Genomic DNA, 21,250 nt, shown 5'->3' with positions numbered 1-21,250 from the left:
TAATATTTTATATATATTTTTTTATATGAATTTTCAATTTTTAGCTTTAATCTTTTTTCATCTCTCAAGTTTAATGTTGATAATTTATAGTTTCAAGATATTATGTTAGAATATTGTGTATTTTAGTATAATTTACATGTACTATATATATATATATATTATATATTTGTGATATTTTTTATCATTTTAATAAGAAAAATAATATTTAAAAATGTTATCGGAACCCCGCATACCCAACGGGGTACCCGTTAACCCTAAGGAGTGAGGATGGGGATGGCAAACTCGGCCATGCCCCGCCCCGTTGACATCCTTACACGTGACGTATTGATGTAGTGTTACGAATCCACTTAAAGTATAGCATGTCACTACAAGAAAAACCTTCATATATATCAGTGATAAACCGATATCTATTTAGGTTTCCAACCGATATAATGCGTGCCGATATCTATTCTCCCATATTACATATCGGTTATTCACTGATATATATATTATATTAGATATCGTATTTGTTTGATAATCCGATATGATATACCATCATTGTTATCAGATATTAATGATTTCTGATATCTTAAAAACTACATTCCGATATGTAAGATACTTATGATATCATTAGTAATTTTGAAACCGATATACAAAATGTATTCAATATCGTCTTGGTATTTAAAATCAGATATAAAATGAGTATAGCATATCGGTTTTGTAATTAAAATCTGATATAAAAGATGTATAACATATCGGTTTTGTAATTAAAATCTGATATAAAAATATTATTTAGATATCGGTTTTTTTTAAAAAAAATGATGTTGAAACTTCATTCCTTATCGTTGCATTTTTACATAATCTGATATGCAATAGGCTTCTGATATTGATAAAAACTAATTGGTAAATATCCATCCACGCAACAATTACTAAGCTTCTACACCATAATTCAACTTAAATTCTTCCATTCATATAAATGAATCCAACATCCAAACTCAGTAATGAAGTTAACAAAATAAGATTACAAATCCATATAGACTTATGGATAGCCCTCATCATTTATACCCCAAAATCACTATCCATCTCTAGCTAGCTAGATCCTAATTAAACACATGCCAACATGTACAAAAATAATGAAGGCATAACAGTGCAATTCAGCTAGGCCTAAATTCTGCCTATACAAAAGATTTGAATGTGAACTAGCTAGTATATATCTTCATATCTACAACAAAATGCTCAAAAAGTTACCAAAAACATGCATGTTGGTCTAAATAAAATTCATGGAAACATAATCTCCCCATTCAACCCGGACTTCATCTATTTGTTCCTGTGTGTAACTGCTCCTCTTGCTCTTCAGGTTACTCCACTGAAAAACAAGAAAGAAAAGTGCATTAATTAATAAGATTGCAGCAAGGATCCCAAAGTATTTAAAAGTGCATTCAGCAAGGATCCCAAATGGCATTAAAAAAATATAGGCCAAAAGCATGAATAAGATTGCAGCAAGTATTGAATTTAGATGGCTGCAATCTTATGTAAGTTATATATCATCTAAATTTATCTGATATATTGAATTCATATGGCCTACATTTCGTGCATTCAGCAAGGGCTTTCAAATGGCTGCACATATATATGATTCAAAAAATGGATCATGCAAGTATAAATGAGTAGTCACAGTATCAGCCTAGCTAGAGTTCAGCAATAATGCAAGTAAAAAATAATGGAAATAGAAGAGAAATGCAGACCATCAACCCAAACACACTCTTTAATGCACACAGCACCAACCCAAACACACATACACAGAAAAAATTAAAAAGATGCAAAGCCAGAAAACAAAGTCTTAAAAACCAGCAACAAAGTCTTAAAAACCAGCAACAAAGTCCTAGCTAGCTCAACAAAGTCTTTATGGTGTAGGTTGAGCAGCTTTTCATTTGTCAGTTTCTCTAGAGACAATGCAAGCTCCATTGCTAAATCAAAAAATAAGAAGAGTTTGAGCTCACTAATAACAATTATACATAGCATGTTAGTCCTTGAATGGTCCAATGACAGAAAAATCATCACCACAAAACTCAAATATTTATCTATATTTCGTTCTGTCATTTTTCTTTATCTATATTTCAGCACAGATTTAATGACATATTTCACATTTTTTCACTGTTAAGTAGATATCCAAATTTCTTCAAACCTCAAATATACTGTGCTGTGAATAACTTAAACACGATTTCATGCAAGCACATCACTCGAGAAATAATTTATGTAAATCCTAATTGAGTAAATGATAATTTCGGGTCTAAGGGACAAAATGTTATTGTTAAAGAGTAGCTCTTATCACAAATACACAAGCGAGGGCCAATGAAACTAACCATATAAAGCATCTCCTTTCTGTGCGTGATCAAACTCAGAGAGGGGCATCAGTATAGACTGCAATTTCACTCTTCCACCACGTATATTCTGAGAGTTACCCAAAAAAAGAAAAAGAAAAAAAATATATATATATATACACATATATAAGGAATTCAATTTGATAAATGAGAAACTGAATTTAAAGCCTACAGTGTACCAAAAAACACATAAAGCATTATATACTATATAAGAAATAAACCAAACACCTGGTATTCCATAAACTTCTCAGCATGACCCCTCTCTTCCTCACTCGATTCCTTGAAAAATCTGTATAGAACGAAACTGTAAATAGCCAAATCATTGTAAAATAACGCTAAAAAATAGTTCAAAGATTTCCAAGAAATTACTTTGCAAGACCCCTGAGTGCGACATTATCCCTGTCGAAGTAGGCATACATGGCATGGTAAATGTACAAGACGTTGTATTCCACACTAAAATTCCACCACCAAGAAACAAATAAAACGTTAGAAACCAGAGCATATAAACAAACATAACCCAATGTGTAAATTAGTCCAATGTGTAAGACATAAGAAACTTAAAGACTTAAGTAATACATAGACACTTACATAGAGATGGTTCCAAGTTGGTGAATTCCAGCAAGGAAAAACCAGAAGACACCGAGAAGTAGAAGAGCTCCAAAAAGAGCCCTTAAAACCTTGCTGCCACTCTCCATATATGTCTTTGTAACCCCCTCTGGCTCTGTTTTTACCTACTGCATTTCCACTCAAGCATTATGGCTGGCCATTTTAAGAGGGGATCATACAGAGCGAGTCACCAAAAGACCAATAGGGGACCTCACTACCCTCCTAACCCTTACGTACTCCAAGTTTGTAAAAGACATAGAGCCTGGAGCTAGCCTATATAACAATGAGGATAACAATGAGGACTGAGGAACCACCTATATAAAGTAATAATTGAAAATAAAAAGAAGGGTCTGATGCAACTTTTCATTCAAATTTAACAATAGTTCATTAGATTGGCACTAAGTTTCAGATCAGCATATGTTCGACTTCATAATATACTTGTCTTAAGTTGTCTAAGCGAAATTTCCAATATGCCCTCAAATTATGTGAAATTTCCAAACAGGATTTAAAAGCCACAATAAAGGGGTCAAAGAAATGAAAAGAAAAGAAGGCAATGCTTTAAGAGAACTAGCAATTAAACCATCAAATAAGCAATTATTTTGATGCAATCAATTCATTACTGGACTAGCGGCTTTTCTGTCCTCTAGTCAGTTGCATCACTGCTAGGCATCAGTCACATGAATTATGGGATAGACCATTTATCACAAAAGCATGCGCTATTCTACAGGAAAATATGTTCTTATAGAAAAATAAAAGTTTAATAAGGTGATGTGAGTACAGAATAATCCACTAAATTCAGTAAAATAGAGGAAAAATATACAAACTGGAACAGGCAAGCAAAAAAGATAAGTACATTATTTAGCAACTGCCTTGGCCAAAAGATGAGTTGTTTTACGTCTTCTATAGATAAAATATGTTATCTATTAAAATCTACCCTCTTATCATAACACAAGAAGAAACACAAGAAGAGTATCATAGGGAGTTTCCCATTAAACCAGACTCATAAATATCAATAGCACCCCTAGCATTCTAAGAATACACCCTGATAGTGACAGTTAAAGAAGATGCCATTGCAATCCAAGTGGGGGACCATGCCACAGGTCCTACAACATAACACCAAGTGTACAAAATAATACTGGAATCAGAAACATCAAAACCTGAAAAGAACTAGTTGTGTTCTAGTACAAACCTGCAAACTGTTATGTGTCTCATATGATTGAAAAAATTATCCAGTCCACAGTGACTATTTACAAAACTAATATGTATTAGAGTGTGCCCAAATGAAATTATATTTGGTGATAGAGACATAAAGAAATGCTACCAGAATTGTTTCCTGCTTAATGGTACTTTAAAATCAGCTTTAACTACTTCGATTTAAAAGAATTCTCCTTGTTACTTTCAAGGCTAGGGACGATTAATTACATCAACAAATCCTTAATCTTTAATGCATGACTCCCTTGAAAGAACCATGGTTCAATGATACATGTCGGGCAACTCTTTCAATTATAGAAGATATAAGGTCCACTAAAGGTCCCAACTCTTTCTTAAAAAATAGGTACATGTGGAGACTGGAGTCTATCAATTGACTGGTGTCCATCAATAGCAATTTACCTTAGGGGTCCCAACGTCCAATAATCCCAATTGGTTTCTCAAAGGTTGAAAGAGGGAGGGAAGAGGTAAAACGAGGCAAACATTAGCTATGGAAAGATCATGACTAAAAGATACGCAGATAGTTCCTGAAATGAAGAAAAAATGCAATTCATAATACATCAAAATCATTTTAAAATAAGCTGGACATCTCACAGATCTTGTGAGATGCCACTCAATCATAACTGCCCTTTCAATGACAAAGATAGGAGAATAAGTAGCAATACCTAGAACTTGAAACATATAACCCCCAATCCCAGACCTAAAAGAATTAAAAATTTTCGGAAACTAATAGTAGAGAAAATTTGTCTAAATTCAACCAAAATTCCCAAAAATAATAGAGAAAATCAGGCTTCCGAAGGAAGAGTATAGCAAGCAAACAAGGTGAATAAAAAACACAAAAAGCAAGAGCGAGAGAGAGTACCTGAGAGAGCTCTCGGAGAACAGAGTCGGAGTTGGATAGGTGTTACACAAAAAGCTAGACGACGGATACTAGGCGATGGGTGTTAGACGATGGGTGATAGATCTCGTATCATTGGTCCCGAGGTCTCGTCGTTGCCTTCCATCAGAGAGAGAAAGTGAAACCCTAGGCGATGGGTGATAGACCTCGTATCATTGGTCCCGAGGTCTCGTCGTTGCCTTCCATCAGAGAGAGAAAGTGAAACCCTAGGCGATGGGTGATAGATCTCGTACCATTGGTCCCGAGGTCTTGTCGTTGCCTTCCATCAGAGAGAGAAAGTGAAACCCTAGAATTTGGGGGTTTTGCAATTTTGGATGAGTGAATCGTGTTTAGGAGGAAGAGAAAAGAGAGATAGAGGGATCGAAGGAGAATTTGGTCGATCTGAGTTTGGTCTCAATGAGCGAGGGTGAGAGGGAAGGAGCTGAGTTTGGTCTGATGGAGTCTGAGTGAATGTGTCTGCAAGTGAAGAGTTCTCAAGCCTTTGGGAATTTTTAAGAAGCAGGATCGATGAGGTAGAGACCTCATGGATTCTGGTCTGGGGGTTCAGTGAGGGTTTGGGGAGATGAAGATTTGGGGGCCGACTGAGAATGAGAACGAGAGAGAATGATCGAGTGAGAGAGACGGACTGAGTGAGTGTGAGCGAGGGTAAGAGAGAAGAGAGCGCGATGGGAATGTGTGTGTTTTGTGAGGGATATCGTGACTGGGCTGGGGTTGGGAACTTAAGTTGGGGAAAAAATTCTCCGTGTTTTTTTTAGGTGAAGTATAGATATCAGATGGTGTGGCTTACATATCGATTTTAAAAAAATCTTAATCCAAATTGTAAAATTTAGATATCGGAAACAAAAATTGGTGATATGTGAATGAGTTTAGATATCACTTAAAAAATTAACTGATATCTAAAACTCTATAATATCGGTTAATGTAAAAACTGATATTAAAGAAGTGATGTCTATGACAGTTTTTCTTGTAGTGTGTGCACTATCAATAAGGGTAAGGTTTTGTGGTTTAGAATTTTAGATATTAAAAATTGTACATGTGTTATAATTTAGTTGGGTTTGTCACGAATCTTGATTCTCTACTTGTTTTTTTTTGTTCAACATTTAATTATAGCTAAATCTAATTAAGAATGTGTGAGTGAAAAAAAATGAATTCATAACACTTTTTAGGTGTGTGTGTGACATCACATTAATAGATCAATAACTCTTAGCTTTGTAACACATCACAACGATTAAAACAAAGGTCTATTGATTTTAACTACTAAATTTCAATAACTTTTTAATTTAGGTATCAAAATTAAATAGCATTTTAGATTAGGTACTAGTTGAAAAGTCAAACAAAATAATAAAGTAAAACATATTAGAATTTTCAAATATTACATCACATGCCACCACAATAAAAAAATAAAAATAAAATTACCTCACAAATATTACATAAATTTATACTATATTGTATTAAAAAAAAAATCAATTCAGTCACAATTTAACTGTGACTGTCTTGGTAAATTAAAAGAGACAACTCACACCACCAGACTATGTATTATTTTGAGTAAAAGTATTGTTTTGACTTCTATTTATACTATATTGTAGTATAATTTTTCTAAAAAAAAATTCAATTAAGTCACAGCTTAAATGTGACTGTCGTTCAGTCACAACTAAATTTGAAGTTGTGAGTGTTGTATAGTCACAACTAAATGTGAAGTTGAGACTACATTAGCAAATTTTTAAGATAATATAAAATCCTCAAGGGCAATTTTGTCAAAACCTTATAAATTTTAACTAACACCCATCATATGTGGGCCAAAGGACAAAAATGTCAAATGAAAAAGGCTCAAATCAAAGGGGCCAACATATTTGTGACTTAATCTAAAAAACTACATTTAAATTTGGTAGTTCAATTGAAATATTATATAGTTTTCATGTTATACCAAAAAAATTATTGAGATTTAGTATTTAATCCTAATTTTCTATTTAAACAATTAAAAACAAGTATAACAGAGAATCCGGCCAAATCTTTTTGTAACACCCATCACATAAAAAAAATATCAGTAGTGCTAGATATCCCACATTTTTATACCATAATTTTATACCACCTTATGTGGTAACTTACATGGCATTCATACATTTGACACTAAAAAATAAAAATAAAAACCCAAAAAGAAAAAGAAAAACTTTGTCCAATAAAATAATGACACGTGAGATGGTATAAAAATATGGTATAAGAATATGATAAATATAGCATTATTCAAAAAATGTCTCTGTTTAATTAGAGGGGTGGTAACAAATTGAATTATCCAATCTTGTTTTAAGTAAACGTTTGAATATTATGTTGAGCGTTTGAACCTTCTTTGCAAACGTTGGAACACGGTGTGCTTGTGTTCTAACATCCACCAATGTCCTTGTGTTTTGAGAAACATATAACAATTATGTCAAAATAATAGTAATGTAAATGACATTTTTTCATATAGATTTGCTCAATATTAATACGCTAATGCAAAAAATAAAACACAAAATTCCAAAACAAAAGATAACTTCAAAACTCCAAAAATATGATAGTTATTGTAGTAAAAAACATGATCATGTCACTACACCAACCTTCAAATGCTCAACTTAAAATTGTACCAAAATGAAAAAAATTTAAACCAAATAAGGGTTTTTTCTTTTAAACATTTCTATTTCTTTTCTTTTTGTCAGTCAATTCTATTTATTATTTTAGACCCAAAATAAATTCTCTTTATTATTTCATTTTTAACATTTTTTTCCATGTCTTTAAATATTGTTAATAGTTATAGAAATGACTTTTCTTACAGGTAAAAACGTGGAATTATGATATACTAAAAAAAAATGTAACTCTTTTTTTTTCTGTTAAAAAAAAAAAAGTAATCCTCACATGTCGAAAAGAACTTATTGCATCCACTTTCTGCTAGAAAAGAAACAATTACATACAAAATTTCAAAAGATAATTAATAAATGATAAAAAGCTCCACTTGAAAGTTTGTCATGATAAAATAACTCACTTAATGTGTCTCTGTTAAAAAAAGTTTAACCATTTTTTTAGAATGATAAACTGGCCCACATTATAAAATGAGATGCGTGTTTGTGCATTGTCGAGTGCTCATTCCCTTTGGCAAGAGCTCGACATGTCCCTTCTTTTTTTACTAGATGTTCAATCCATGAAACTGTTGAATAATAAGTAGAAAAATTAGAGTTGTATGTGATTCCAAATAATTGTACTTTTGTGTTTTCTGTTGGTTTATTCATTATTTATATGTATATTTAAAAAAAAAGACAAAAGACATTTGTATAAATATAAATTTTATATAATTTTAGGTGAACAGTTTCAGTCAAGGAGTAAAATTTTGGTTTCGAGGAAATTTTCGATGGAAATTTCGACGGAAATTTTCGTGGAAATTTCGATTAAAATTTCGATTTCGACAAAATTAGATAAAAACGACGAAAATTGCGATCAAAATACGGAAATTTTGAATGCTTATTTAACATATTATCTACTATATTGATAAAAAACATTAAAGAAACCAAATTATATAGTAGGTTTTATGTGATATAAGATGAATATAATGTGCGCTGGTGGTAAATACTGTTAAAAAAATGGGTCACTAATTAATAATTATATAAATAACACCTCAAATTTATTTATATTACAAATTTAAATCATGAATTAAATAAGTATTCAATACCACATAGAGTTCCTAGCAGGTTCAAAATTTTCGCTGTCTTCAGTATCATCATGTGCAGAGTAGGTGAATTGCAAAGAATAATCACCCCAAGATACATCTCCAGCATAACTTTGCATATAATTCCCAACATGCCAACCGTATGGATTAGGAGGTGGTATTTGTGGTGGGATTTGCCCATAGCCATACTCATTTGAAGAGCTATTGCCAGATTCACCTAAGTAAAAGGGATATGGTGGGTATACTATTGGAGGGTTTTGCCCATAATTGTAATTATCATCTGCTACCCCCATAGAACCAAAAGTGGTGGATAACGAATCCTCTTCTTCTGGTATCATACCTACATTACCTCTTTTCCTACGATTGTAGTCCTTTCCAATGGCACCAATTCCCCGTCCTGCACGCCTACTCCCATGATCCTCAGCTTGTGTTGCATGGGTGTAGTTTTCTTCGCCAGTAAATCAAATGATATCGTATTGATCATCTCCAGTGTTATCTTCATTTCTACCACCACCACCACCACCACCTTCACCACCACCTCTACTTCTACTGTTGGTAGGTGTGTCTGATCCTGTGTCAGAGTTGCCTGATCGAGAAGGATTAGTGGGAACATTTTCGTTGCGATTTATTGGACCTCGCATAAGTTCCTCAAAACTCTCAGTAGGGCCCACCTCCTCATTAAGAACTCTTTCCACATTAATACCTTCTTGGCGTGCTTGGGCTGCAACATCAGGATCTGGATTGTCTGCGTCATCATCTAGATGGATGGGCATGATCCACTAATAAAGCTGGTTTTCCTCTGCATCATCATCCCCTATACAATTTTCAAACATATCCAGCGGATCATAGTTGTCGACGCGATCTTCCTCAACTTGTTTGTCTCGAATTGCAAGCTTCATATTATAGTAGCAATAGACCATCTTCTCTAACCTACTATATGAAAGCCTGTTTCTTTGCTTGGTGTGTATGAGAGCGAAAGTGCTCCAGTTTCTTTCACAAGCGGATGATGACGCCGTTTGTGAAAGAACTTTGATGGCTAATTTTCTTACAGTAGGTGCATCAGTCTCATATATGATCCACCATTCACCTGAATTGTACAAAATTATGAGTGTAAGTTCAACCATTCAATTGATCCAACTAATAAAAGTACGGTGTATACTCACTAGGAGACATTTTTGATCTAGCGGCAATTGCAGCTCGCTCTCCGAACATTCTCTTCGCATCTTTGAAATAAGTTAGCTAGATACAATCATACAATATCCATCAAAATATAAAACTTAAGACAATTAAATTTTTTAAAGTGTTATGACAAGTTATTTTCACAAAGTAAACTAAAGTGTTATGGCAAGTTATTTTCACCTCATTTCCAAATTGGGCAACTTCTGTTGAATAAGGATCCAATGTTTTATATACATTGTGCACAGCCCGAATAAGTTCACCATCATTTGCCACGCCTTCTTTATATTGGTAGCGAGGATTTAAATAGTGGGCTACATTAAGTAAATATTGAAATACATATTTAGTAACAATAATTTAAAGTAAGATAACTTAGATCAATGAAAAAACATGCGGAACTAAATTTAAATTAAACATATTTAGGTTACCTGCTGCATGCAAATCGTGTTGTAATGTTTTAAACCATCGATCATCGATGATTTTTACCACCCACCGTGCACCGTGTTTAAGTAATAATTCTTCCTTTACACGACGCATCAACTCATAAACGAATCCCATAGTAGGATACACCTCTGTATCGACAACACGTAAAACTAGGTATAGAGGTTCTAACAAACCGCAAATCTTAAGCACCTGTTGCCAAAATGAGTGATCAAGTACTATGGATTCCACTTGTTGTCCTGCTTCTCCTCGCCGAAAGTTGCTATTGCCCCAATCAGTACAAGTGAACAATTTCTTCAACCCAATCATCTTTCGATACAAACTATCCAATGCAAGATAGTGGGTAGCAAATCGGGTGGGACCAGGACGAATAATATCTCCACCACAAATCTCACGCATCTTTGCCAACAACCAATTATGGTTGTAAATAAAATTTGTGATCTTTTGAGCCTTTTTTATCACCTTAGCAATCGACTGGTGAACATGAGATCAATGTAATGTGCCACACACGACGTCCAGTACACATTATATTTTTTCATTAACTTCTTCCCTGCGGCGACATATGCGGAACCATTGTCAGTGACAACTTGAACAACATTGTCCGGTCCAACCTCCTCCATTACATCCTTCAGTAGCCCATATATATATCTTGCATCCTTTAAGCAATTTGAAGAATCAATGGACTTAAGGAATATAGTCTTACCTCTTGAGTATGCCATGAAGTTTATAATAGACAACTTGGTTGGACCTGTCCAACCATCGGACATGATTGTGCAACCATAAGTTGCCCAATCCTTCTTCAAGTTGTTGACATGCTCTTGCATTTCATTAAATTCCTTTTCCAAATATACATTCCGTATCTGATAGGGTGATGGAGGTTCCACTCCTTCTCTTGCCTGCTGACATCCTATCACCAAGTTTTTGAAATGATGAGATGCTGCTTTTAAAGGAGAAACATTTTCGTAGATGAAGAACTTAGCTATCAAGCCCTGCATCTTCTCTTTGATTGACCCTCCAGAAAAGAGATTTTTAGCACTCTTTTGGCGTGCTTTAGATGAGTTGTAGAGGCTTGGTGCTACTGGGGGTGTTGGTTGTGATTCCCTCATGCTTGATCCTCTTCTCAACTGTGAACCACTACTAGACCCAGAACCTTGTCCCCTATTCGGGACTTTATGTAGGTTTTCCCTATCCCATTGTGCTGCTTTGGATTGTTGAATTGCAGCTCGCAAATTTCTTCGCTCTTTAGGCCCCATATCATCATTATAATCATCATCATCGTCGTCGTCACTGTCACTCAAGTTTATATGACCTTCTCCACGAAGTTCTGCTTGAATCTCTTCTATTTGTTGTGCTTTCTTGTTCCTTTGTTGTTGTTTATATCTCAAGGTGTTTGCAATGTGTTCTTTCACCTCTGGTGGGACACTAGTGCAACGTTTCACATTGCTTCCAGGATCCATACATGCAAGGTGGTATTTCAGTCTTGTCACTCCACCACCCTTCATTACAAGGCCACAATATTTGCATATTGAACCTTGTTTACTAGCCGGATTTGCAAGTGCATGCTCCCAAGCTGAATCATGTGCTCTTCCTCCACTGTCCATATTAGTACCTAATAACAAAAGACATACACAATCACAAATTCACAATCATCATAATAAGAATCAAATATGCAAAATAACAATCAAATATGCAAAATCACAATCAAATATACAGAAATACACAATCACAATCAAATATGAAAAATCACAATCAAATATACATTAATAACTGTGAAACAAGAAAATGGGTAGATCAGTGCGTGTTGATAGGAAATTTTTGGAAAAACAAAATATACAAAACAACTCTATTATTTTATTAATCTTCATCCATCTCTTAGATAAAACAAATTATCCATACAACTCTATATAAAACAAATCATCCATTTCTTAGATAAGATTAATTGCCTCCTCAACGTTGTTATAGAACAAGAAGCAACAATCCCGGCCATAGCAAAATAAAATAAAATAAAATAAATAAATTTGTTTCTATAAGAATTAAGAAGTGGCTGTATAATCATTATATTACCAAACAAGTTATAAAAAAGGTGATAAAATCAGTATAATTCATTAATTTGCAGAATATTATGAATTCTAGCCTTTCTAATTCATTAATCAGTATAATTCCGTACAGAGAAAGCAGCTAATTAGTGAAGCCATATATGAGACCTCCAAAAGCAAAGACATTATATACTACTGAATTGTCTCATCTCTAGAACACCCAAGACTAATAGAAGATGGACCATCTCAAGCTAATAAAACTTTTCTTTTCTATGATGTATGATGTATATCAAGTTTTTATTTGAATTGAGAATTGTATTATGTATATATCCGCTATACATGAATGTTTAGTCTGACATTTGGGTCTAGACATACAGAATACAAGTGATCATGCATTACTTTTTTTTTGCAGATCCAATTTTTGTCACCGAAATCATTTGTTTAAAACTACTTACAAAGTTACAAGTTACAAACTTGGGTAGTCTGTGGCAGTAAAGTAGAAAAAATTAGTGGCTGGGTATGATGTTTGTTTTTTCATATATACATCAGCCTTACTGTATAGGGGAGTCACGCATATACACTGATACACATATACATCAGTTTTCACAAATCCATTATCCATCTGTTTTTTTGGAAAATTAAAAGTTAAAACTTACAAACTTGCAGAGGTCTCGCCGGCAGGGAGTCACGCCGGAGAAGGAGGCAAGGCGGAGATCGCAGGCCAAGATCGCAGGCGGAAGAGAGAGATAGAGTCACGCCGAAGGAGGCAAGAGGCTGCTGTTGCGGGCGGAGATCGCAGAGTGAAGGGAGAGAGAGAGAGAGGCACACCGGAGAAGGAGGCAAGGGGAGAGAAAGTTTTTGCGTAGGGAAGACAGAGAAGAAAGTGAGATCTGAGTGTGTGGATGAAAAAGGGAGAAAAATCCGAGTGATGAGGTACGGCCCCTGTACAACCAAATTTCTAATTTTCACAGCGTCGCTAACATTTTGACGAAATTTCACATAAATGCAAATGAAGGGGATCAAAATTTCGAAAATTTCGCCGAAATATTACCGAAATTTCGTGGTTATGTGATAAAATTTCGGGATCCCAAAAAAACAAAAATTTCGGCGAAATTTTCGAAATTTCACTCCTTGGTTTCAGTAGAAAGAAAAAAAAAAAAAAGACATTGGACCATTAAATATTAGGCCAGTTTGTATTAAATATATCCGTGGACTGTTTTGTCCATAGGGCCCTTCATTTGGGCTCTTAAAAAAAAACCCTAAAATATATAATGTTTCAAAGCTTAAGAATTAGGCCCTAAAGAGTAAAGACTAAAGGCTACAAAAATGGTAGAAAATCTATACCCTCGTAAGGAATAGAAAATCTATAGTCATGTGTCATACAGTGGCTGTAGGACATAATTTCTCATAGATCAATCACTCTAAAGTTTATCGCTTTTTTCTTTATGGTTACCTCAAATTTTTTGCGTTACATTGGTGGGAATCGAAGATAGACTTATCATATCACTTGGACTAACCCCGATAACTTATGGTCACCTCAAACCTTTATTCAAGTGGATATGGATTAGAGGAAAGCCATTAACGATACAATCCATAAGACAATCAGAACTCTCCTTTAACCAAAAGAAACCATCTGTTTCATATAAACCAAATTTGACTTATGGGGCCTTATAATTTTAAGTGGATAAGTGTATTTACCATGCACCCAAAGTCTCGAGTTCGTCCTCTCTTCCAATATCATTTGATAAAATTTTTTTAAAAAAATCTACTTTCGTATGAGCAACCTCATTGTACTCTCTTGACTTGTTCCACTGAGGCCATCTTCAAATCCAAGCTTCCTTGTTGGGATCTTTTGAAGTTTGGGGCTGGGGTTCGCTTATTGCGATGGGGTTGTCTTAGAGATAGGTTGTTTTTGGTGTTAAAGGACTGGGTTAGGGCTTGTTTAGATTTGGGCATGTGGTTTTGACGCTTTTTTGTTGCCTTCTATTAGTTTTGGGCCTGTAGATTTCCTGAGCTTAGTTATTTTCTTGGCTTTTTTATTAATTACTTATCTGAATTATGATTCCGTTTGTATTTCACCACTCGAATTAAAAATTGAATTAATTTGTCACCTTTTTTTAAAAAAAATTGTAATGTACAGCCTCTTTACAGTTGTGTCAATATTTCTGTTAAAAATAAAGATATTTTAGTCTTTCTAAATTAGTTTTTTATTATTAAAAAAAAGCATCACATCATTATATGTTTGCCATGTGTCATATGCAAGGAGTAAAATTTCGGTTTCGAGGAAATTTTCGATGGAAATTTCGACGGAAAGTTTCGTGGAAATTTCGATTAAAATTTCGATTTCGACAAAATTAAACAAAAACGACGGAAATTTTGAATGAAACTTAACCATATATTTATGTAACATATTATCTACTACATTGATAAAAAATATTGAAAAAATCAAATTATATAGTAGGTTTAATGTAATATAAGTTGAATATAATGTGCGCTGGAGGCAAATACTATTAAATAAAAATGGTTCACTAATTAACAATTATATAAAAATAACCTCTTTTTAAGAGATATTTAATCATTTTGAATCCAATTGTTCTTAAAATATATGTGGACAAATAAGAAAATAACATGTATTATTATTTTCTAAACCACTTAACCCAATAACCAAACACAATTTAAATAGATTGTATCCCGGAAAGTTGGTTTATAATTTATTTTGAAGTAAATAATGATTTATTGATAATTATCTTGTTGATTTGAAGATATTAGAATTTTTCTGAGAAATTTTGGAAGAAAATAAATGAATTTGAAGTCGTAGAAAAATAAGATTTATCGAGATAAGCTCATGAAATTTTACATAACATTTTTCGAACCTCGAAGTTAATTTTGGTGAGTTATTTAGATTTTAAGTGATTTCGGCGAGCCATCGAGAAACAATAAAAATTAAGAAAAGTCCAATCTTGATTTTAGTCTTGTTAGAAAGATCTCGGGTTAACAAGCGCGAAGACGCAAACGAAACATGATTTTTTTTTTCTTTCCTTTTTTTTCTTTTTTTTTTTCTTTTCTCTTCCTTTTTTTTTTTTTTTTCCCCAGTTCTTCCTCCCCCCGTGACTAACCATCTGACCTATTCCTTTTTTGTTTTTTCCTTTTCTTTTCTTCTTTTTTTCTCTTCCTTTCTTTTTTCTTTCTTTCCTTTTCTTTTCTCTTCCTTTCTTTTTTCTTTCCTTCTTCAGTTCTCCCCTGCGTCCTTCTTCAGTTCTTCCTCCCCTGCGTCACAAACCAGTCTGACCTCTCCCTTTTTTTTCTTTCTTCTTCAGTTCTCATCTTCTCTTTCTCTCTCCTAGTCCCTCACTCCCTCCTCCTCCAGGTTCTCTTCTCTCTGCTCCCTCTCCCTCCCCCTCCCCGTCCTCTCCTCGGATCTCTTCTCTCCCTCCGACAACGGCGCGCGCGGCTCTGCCTCTTCCTCCCTAATCTCTTCTCTCCCTCCGGCGACGGTGACGCGGCGGCTCTGCCTCTCTCCCTCCTCTCTCTGCCTCCAAAAATTTCGGCGAAATTTCGAAGTTTTCCGGAAATTTTCCGAAATCTAAACGAAAATTATTGGGTATGTTGATAAAATTTCCACCTCCCTAAAAAACGAAATTTTCTTCCTTGGTCATATGCATTAACCATAGTTAACTAAGATTAATAAATAAAATATATATTTTTACTCTTATTATCTTTAAATAAAATTAAAGAATACCTTTTTATTATCTAAATAAAATGAGGTACTACTTTTAATATAAAAAGAAATTAAAGGAAAAAAAATTATAATAAATAACATTTCAGCCCCCCACCTTGATCTCAAACCCACCCTCTTCCCCTCCCATCTTTCCGATGGTCCTCACCTTCCCAGCTATTTAGCTCTAGCTCTCCTATTAATCCACATTTCCAATAGCTAAGAGTATGTCCAGCTTGTGGTCAAATCAAACCCATGAAATAATGTTTACAAGTTGCTGTACATTTTATTTTCTTTAATGTTTTCTGTTGGGCTGTTCCTTTGGGCTTGCCCTTTGTCTTGACCTTTGGGCCTTGCTGTATTTGTTAGGCCCGTTAGCCTATGAACAAAAGTAAATAAATAAGACCAAAAAACAAAAATAAATAAATAAATTTCAAATACAATTATGTCAAAAGTTTTGATGAAAAGTGTCTTTGTAGTTGTTATCAATCTCAAACCCGTTAAACCATCCGTTGATTGAGGTAATATATATAATACCCAAGAATTAATATTAATATATTAACCCAAAGACAACAGAGCTGAAATTCAATGAAATTCGAAATTGCAAAATTAGGGGTGCTGCTACTATGAAGATTCTTGACTGTGAATTCATGATATACTCGTCAACATTAACCAAAAAAACAAGACTGAACACATAAATTAATAAAAGTCTAAAAGAATTAAAAATTTTATTTTCGGTCAATAAATGAATTAGAATTTTATAATGTTATTTGAAGATATATTGATGGAATATTAATTTTTTTAAAAAAAAAAGTTTGCGTGGTACTTACCAATTAGTGTGGACTGTGGAGCAATTTTAATATTGCAGGCTGCAAGCTGTACTGTGAACTTCGAAAGTATTGACTTCGTACTAAGATTTGTCATTTTTCACCTATAGGTTGGTACTCTTATTATTCTTCTTTTTTTTTTTTTTTTTAAAGGTTGGTGCAGTTTTTAATAGAAGAAACCTTTGAGCGAAGTCTTCATATATTTTTTGGTCTTGAGAAAGTCTTCGCATAGCTATGATAAAAAAAAAATGATATACCTTGAAATCATTTGATGAATAAAATTTGACAATCCAAACAAACTCTTTTAATATTTAACACGAATGCCATCTCTCAAATTAGAGTCGAATACTCGAATCTATTATAAATTTGGAGTATAATGGAAAACATAAAATAATGGGCAGGCCACCCTGAAATTATGAAATTTGATAGCTTCAAAGTTCAAACCTTTGTCCAATTTGTCCCCCCACAAAAACAAATGTGGCAATCATTATCGAACATGGGTGCCACCCCAGAGTTTTGACACTTTTATACCCCCCCTAATCCCAACAACTGCACCCTCTATATTATAATTTATAAATACACCCCCTAAATTATAAGTACACCCTCTAAATCATTCTTCCAAATGAAAGACTTAGACTTTCATAGAATGTCCACATTGTACTACCACTACTTCACCATCAGCATATTTCTGGTCCTGATCTCAAGCACCACCACAAATGCTGCAGCCACAAGGCAAAGCCGTCTAAGCCAGCAGGCCAACAGATTCTTGGCTCCTCATAACGCTGCTCGGTCTGTTCTCCGAATGAGGCCATTGGTGTGGGACTCAAAGTTGGCAAAGTATGCACAAGGGTATGCAGACCAAAGGCGCTTTGACTGTGCCTTGAGGCACTCCAATGGACCTTATGGTGAGAACATTTTTTGGGGCAGCGGGAGCGGCTGGACGCCGGGGCAGGCCGTGGCGGCTTGGGTTTCGGAGAGGAGGTGGTACAGCTACTGGTCTAATTCCTGCTCCGGAGGGCAGCAATGTGGGCATTATACACAGATTGTGTGGAGGTCCACAACCAGAGTTGGGTGTGCCAGAGTCACTTGCTTTGGTGGGAGGGGTGTGTTCATCATTTGCAACTATGACCCTCCTGGAAATTACATTGGAGAAAGGCCTTATTAATCATATATATATAGATGATGAGTGTTGCATAGGATTACTTATGCATGCTATATATATATATGCCTTTATCAAAATGGAATACGACATAACATATATCTTATTATGTGATCTTCAATTCTGTGGATTTTGTTAATCCTTAATAATAATTAAAATAACTAATGTTTAATTTCAATAGGTGTCCTTTTTCGTCACATTTAATTTTGGGTGTCAATTCGATTGCAAATCTACTTGATAAGTTGAGTAAATATGTGATTTTTTTTATTTCAAGATGAATCATTCGTTTTCTTTAAATATGGTGAATCAGTTGACAAAATACTACGAGAAATAGTTGTTTTTAGAGTTGTCGTTGTCAATATTGTTGTTTTTTCATCAGAAAAAAAATGTAATTTTTTCTTTTTGTAAATTGAGGATTGAGCTCATATATAGCATGTATCAATTTGTTTAGGTTCTTCTTGAAGACTGGATACCAATTGACACAGTTTTTTGCACAAAATAAAAATAAAAATATTTATTTATATTCTTTCTTCCTTTATTTTCTAAAACAAAAGGAATGTTTAAATCCGATAATTAAGATGGGATTGGCTGGGCGAAACTTGCCCTTGAAAGTTGAAACTAGCTGATAATTCCCTTGATATGATTCGTATATGAACTGGGTCCAAGTCCCGAAGATATGGGCTGGAAGGATAACTAACAACCCATATATATTAATTAGCCTGAATAACGAGTATGACACAGACTGTAAAGTTACAAGCGTGTCATGCATACAGTATATCAATATTCTCATGGCCCCATAAAAGTACATACATGTATTGTAGTCTTATTTTGTGCATTACAAAAATAAGTTTATATTTCAAGAATCTGCATTTAAACTTTTCTAACTTTACCGAGTAACTATTAATTAATGATATTCATCTTTACAGTATTTGAGAGGTTCCAAATTCAAATTTTCCATTAAAAAAAATTCAAATATTTCCTTTACTATATATATATATATATATATATAAACACTCCTATAAGCTTTAACTAATTAGTTGTTTCAAATGTGGAATAATGCAGAATTAATGAACGGTAACGTGATATATATGAAATATACACAACATTCAAATGTCCATGGTCCATGGTGATCGTTTGAATTTTGTCTCACATCCCAAATTAATTTTGCGCATCTCCATCACACATTAGAAAATTCTTATAAACTTCTTAAATGGGAAACAAATCGGCACACGTACGTAAGGAACGTACCCTTTTTTTTTGGGCAAAAGTTAATAAATTTTTAGGGTGTGGCACAAGCTTCATGACCGCCCTGTCACATTTACTTCTTCACATATTTCTCATACACGTGACGTCGTGATCTGATTATTGTGAGAGGATATATATGCCCGACCCTACTAAAGAATTTCTAGCTAGGGCTCAATTTGAGGCAAGGTGAAACTCGAGATTGCACAATAAGGTAAATTTTTTTGTATATATGTGAGAGTCACATGTGATGACTTTCTTCTCACAGTATGCATATATTTAGGAGTATGACTCACTTTTATATCTCAAAACCTATATATATTACGAGAGAAAAGTTATATATAACTTTCACGTACACATAGCTAGAGTTGTAAAAGATGCTCAAATTATTGGAAGATACAAATTAACTCCTACTTTACAAATTACCATATATATTTGGTAGCACTACGTACATACTTCATCTTGACAGCCATATATTTGAATTCATACTTACACTAGAATTTTAGCCATACAACCATACAAATATCAACAATTATATTATGTGACCGTCACATACAATAATTTTTTACCCTGACAGGTAAATGACTATATAAATATTAATAGCTATTTTTGAACACTTGAAGTTGAAGTAGTGTTCAAAAAATTGAACTTGTTCAATATGGCTTCTCACCAATATAATTACCAGGAGGATCATAGTTACAAGTCATAAAGACATCCCCATCATCACACACAGCCCTAGCACACCCAATTCTCCTCGTACTCTTCCACACAATCTGCGTGTAGTGCCCGCAAATCTGACCCGCCTCGCAAGTATTGGTCGGATAACTGTAGAACTTCTGTTCGGCGGCCCACGTATTGACGGCGTCCATCGGAGTCCACGCCGAGCCGCCGCCCCAGAATATGTTCTCCCCAAGCTTGAACTGGCCTTCCGGGAACGAATGCTGCAACTTGCAGTCGGCTGTTCTCAGCCCCGCCCACCACCGCGCGTACCTCTCGAGGTCAAAGTCCCACATCAATGGCATCTCCCACTTGGCTGCTCGCACCAGATTGTGGCCAAAGAGGAACTGTATGGACTCTCCGACGCAGCCCCAGCATAGTTGCTTGGAGACCCTTAGTATGGTCTCGTTGTTGTTGTTGGGGTTCAGTGGGTGCGTTTCAGGTGTTTGAGAACCCGAGACAATGTTGGTAGTGAGAGCAGTGCAGAGAATGAAGAAGAAGAGCAAATGGGGTTTCATTTTGTGCCTTTCTAGGTTCTTGTTTTGCGACACTGCCAGTAACGAGGACTACGGGTTTATATGGGTGTGGAGAGAAGATATGGTGAAGGGGGATCGAGAAAGGAGAACCACGCGCAACAAGCTTATTTGGTGGTGGATGGGGACAATAGGGGTGGTAATTTTTTACAACCACATGATAATACGATTTGATTTTGATACTAAGTTGAATAGCTTGAGTTGACCCTTACTTGATACGAATATGAATATAATAACAAGACCTGCTAAGCACAAACACTAAACGGATCAAGTTAGTGTCAAACATAAATAACTTAATTTTGACATAATAAACATGTTTAACTAATATTATAAATAACAGCAAAAAAAAAAAAACTTGGTATTATAGAGTTATTCATATCGAAATCCATTCTTTTATGGTTTGACTAGTTCATGATTGAAGTATAGTTTATTTTTAAAATGATAGCTTTTGTTTGAAAATTAAAAAAATGAACTTCATTTTAAGATCCACATATATGTTTTGATTTAAAAACAACATGATTGTAAGTGGATTTGATTAATGTAGAATCATTTAATATGATTAATTAAATGAATCAAATTGAATTAAATTAAATTAATTAGTATTCAACACGATTACAAAAAATAAGACGACACAAATATGATC

General features: G+C 34.3%; 3 protein-coding genes and 1 pseudogene across 3 annotated transcripts; 1 reads left to right on the top strand and 3 right to left on the bottom strand.

Annotated features, from left to right (window-relative positions):
- Window positions 1–1,246: 1,246 nt before the first annotated feature.
- Window positions 1,247–2,803, bottom strand: LOC147293481 (ferritin-2, chloroplastic-like). Its single transcript, XM_086231080.1, has 5 exons — window positions 2,727–2,803; window positions 2,586–2,646; window positions 2,340–2,427; window positions 1,846–1,943; window positions 1,247–1,345 (listed from the first exon to the last, which is right to left on the bottom strand). The coding sequence occupies exons 1-5, from the start codon at window positions 2,774–2,776 to the stop codon at window positions 1,247–1,249; spliced, it is 396 nt and encodes a 131-aa protein (XP_086087206.1). The 5' UTR covers window positions 2,777–2,803.
- An 8,033-nt stretch (window positions 2,804–10,836) lies between these two features.
- Window positions 10,837–11,979, bottom strand: LOC147293480 (uncharacterized). Its single transcript, XM_086231079.1, has one exon. It carries the CDS (start codon window positions 11,977–11,979, stop codon window positions 10,837–10,839), a length of 1,143 nt encoding a protein of 380 aa, XP_086087205.1.
- A 5,623-nt stretch (window positions 11,980–17,602) lies between these two features.
- LOC147293479 (pathogenesis-related protein PR-1-like) lies at window positions 17,603–18,121 on the top strand. Its single transcript, XM_086231078.1, has one exon. It carries the CDS (start codon window positions 17,603–17,605, stop codon window positions 18,119–18,121), a length of 519 nt encoding a protein of 172 aa, XP_086087204.1.
- A 1,633-nt stretch (window positions 18,122–19,754) lies between these two features.
- On the bottom strand, window positions 19,755–20,641 carry LOC147293478 (pathogenesis-related protein PR-1 pseudogene; annotated as a pseudogene).
- Window positions 20,642–21,250: the final 609 nt, after the last annotated feature.

The sequence above is a fragment of the Dryas octopetala genome, chromosome 2 (assembly GCF_963921425.1).
Source record: "Dryas octopetala chromosome 2, drDryOcto1.1, whole genome shotgun sequence".
NCBI lineage: Eukaryota > Viridiplantae > Streptophyta > Magnoliopsida > Rosales > Rosaceae > Dryas > Dryas octopetala.
The sequence above is the reverse complement of the archived record's forward strand: the minus strand, read 5'-3'. Positions and strand labels throughout refer to the sequence as shown.

Bases quoted from the DNA above. Each gene is read 5' to 3' on its own strand.
- LOC147293481 (XM_086231080.1), bottom strand. From the start codon at position 2,776: ATGTATGCCTACTTCGACAGGGATAATGTCGCACTCAGGGGTCTTGCA. The intron at 2,428-2,585 runs GTGTTTGGTTTA...GGTAACTCTCAG, and splicing joins AGAAGTTTATGGAATACCAG to AATATACGTGGTGGAAGAGT. The intron at 1,944-2,339 runs GTTAGTTTCATT...TTTTTGATTTAG, and splicing joins GAAAGGAGATGCTTTATATG to CAATGGAGCTTGCATTGTCT.
- LOC147293480 (XM_086231079.1), bottom strand. From the start codon at position 11,979: ATGGACAGTGGAGGAAGAGCACATGATTCAGCTTGGGAGCATGCACTT.
- LOC147293479 (XM_086231078.1), top strand. From the start codon at position 17,603: ATGTCCACATTGTACTACCACTACTTCACCATCAGCATATTTCTGGTC.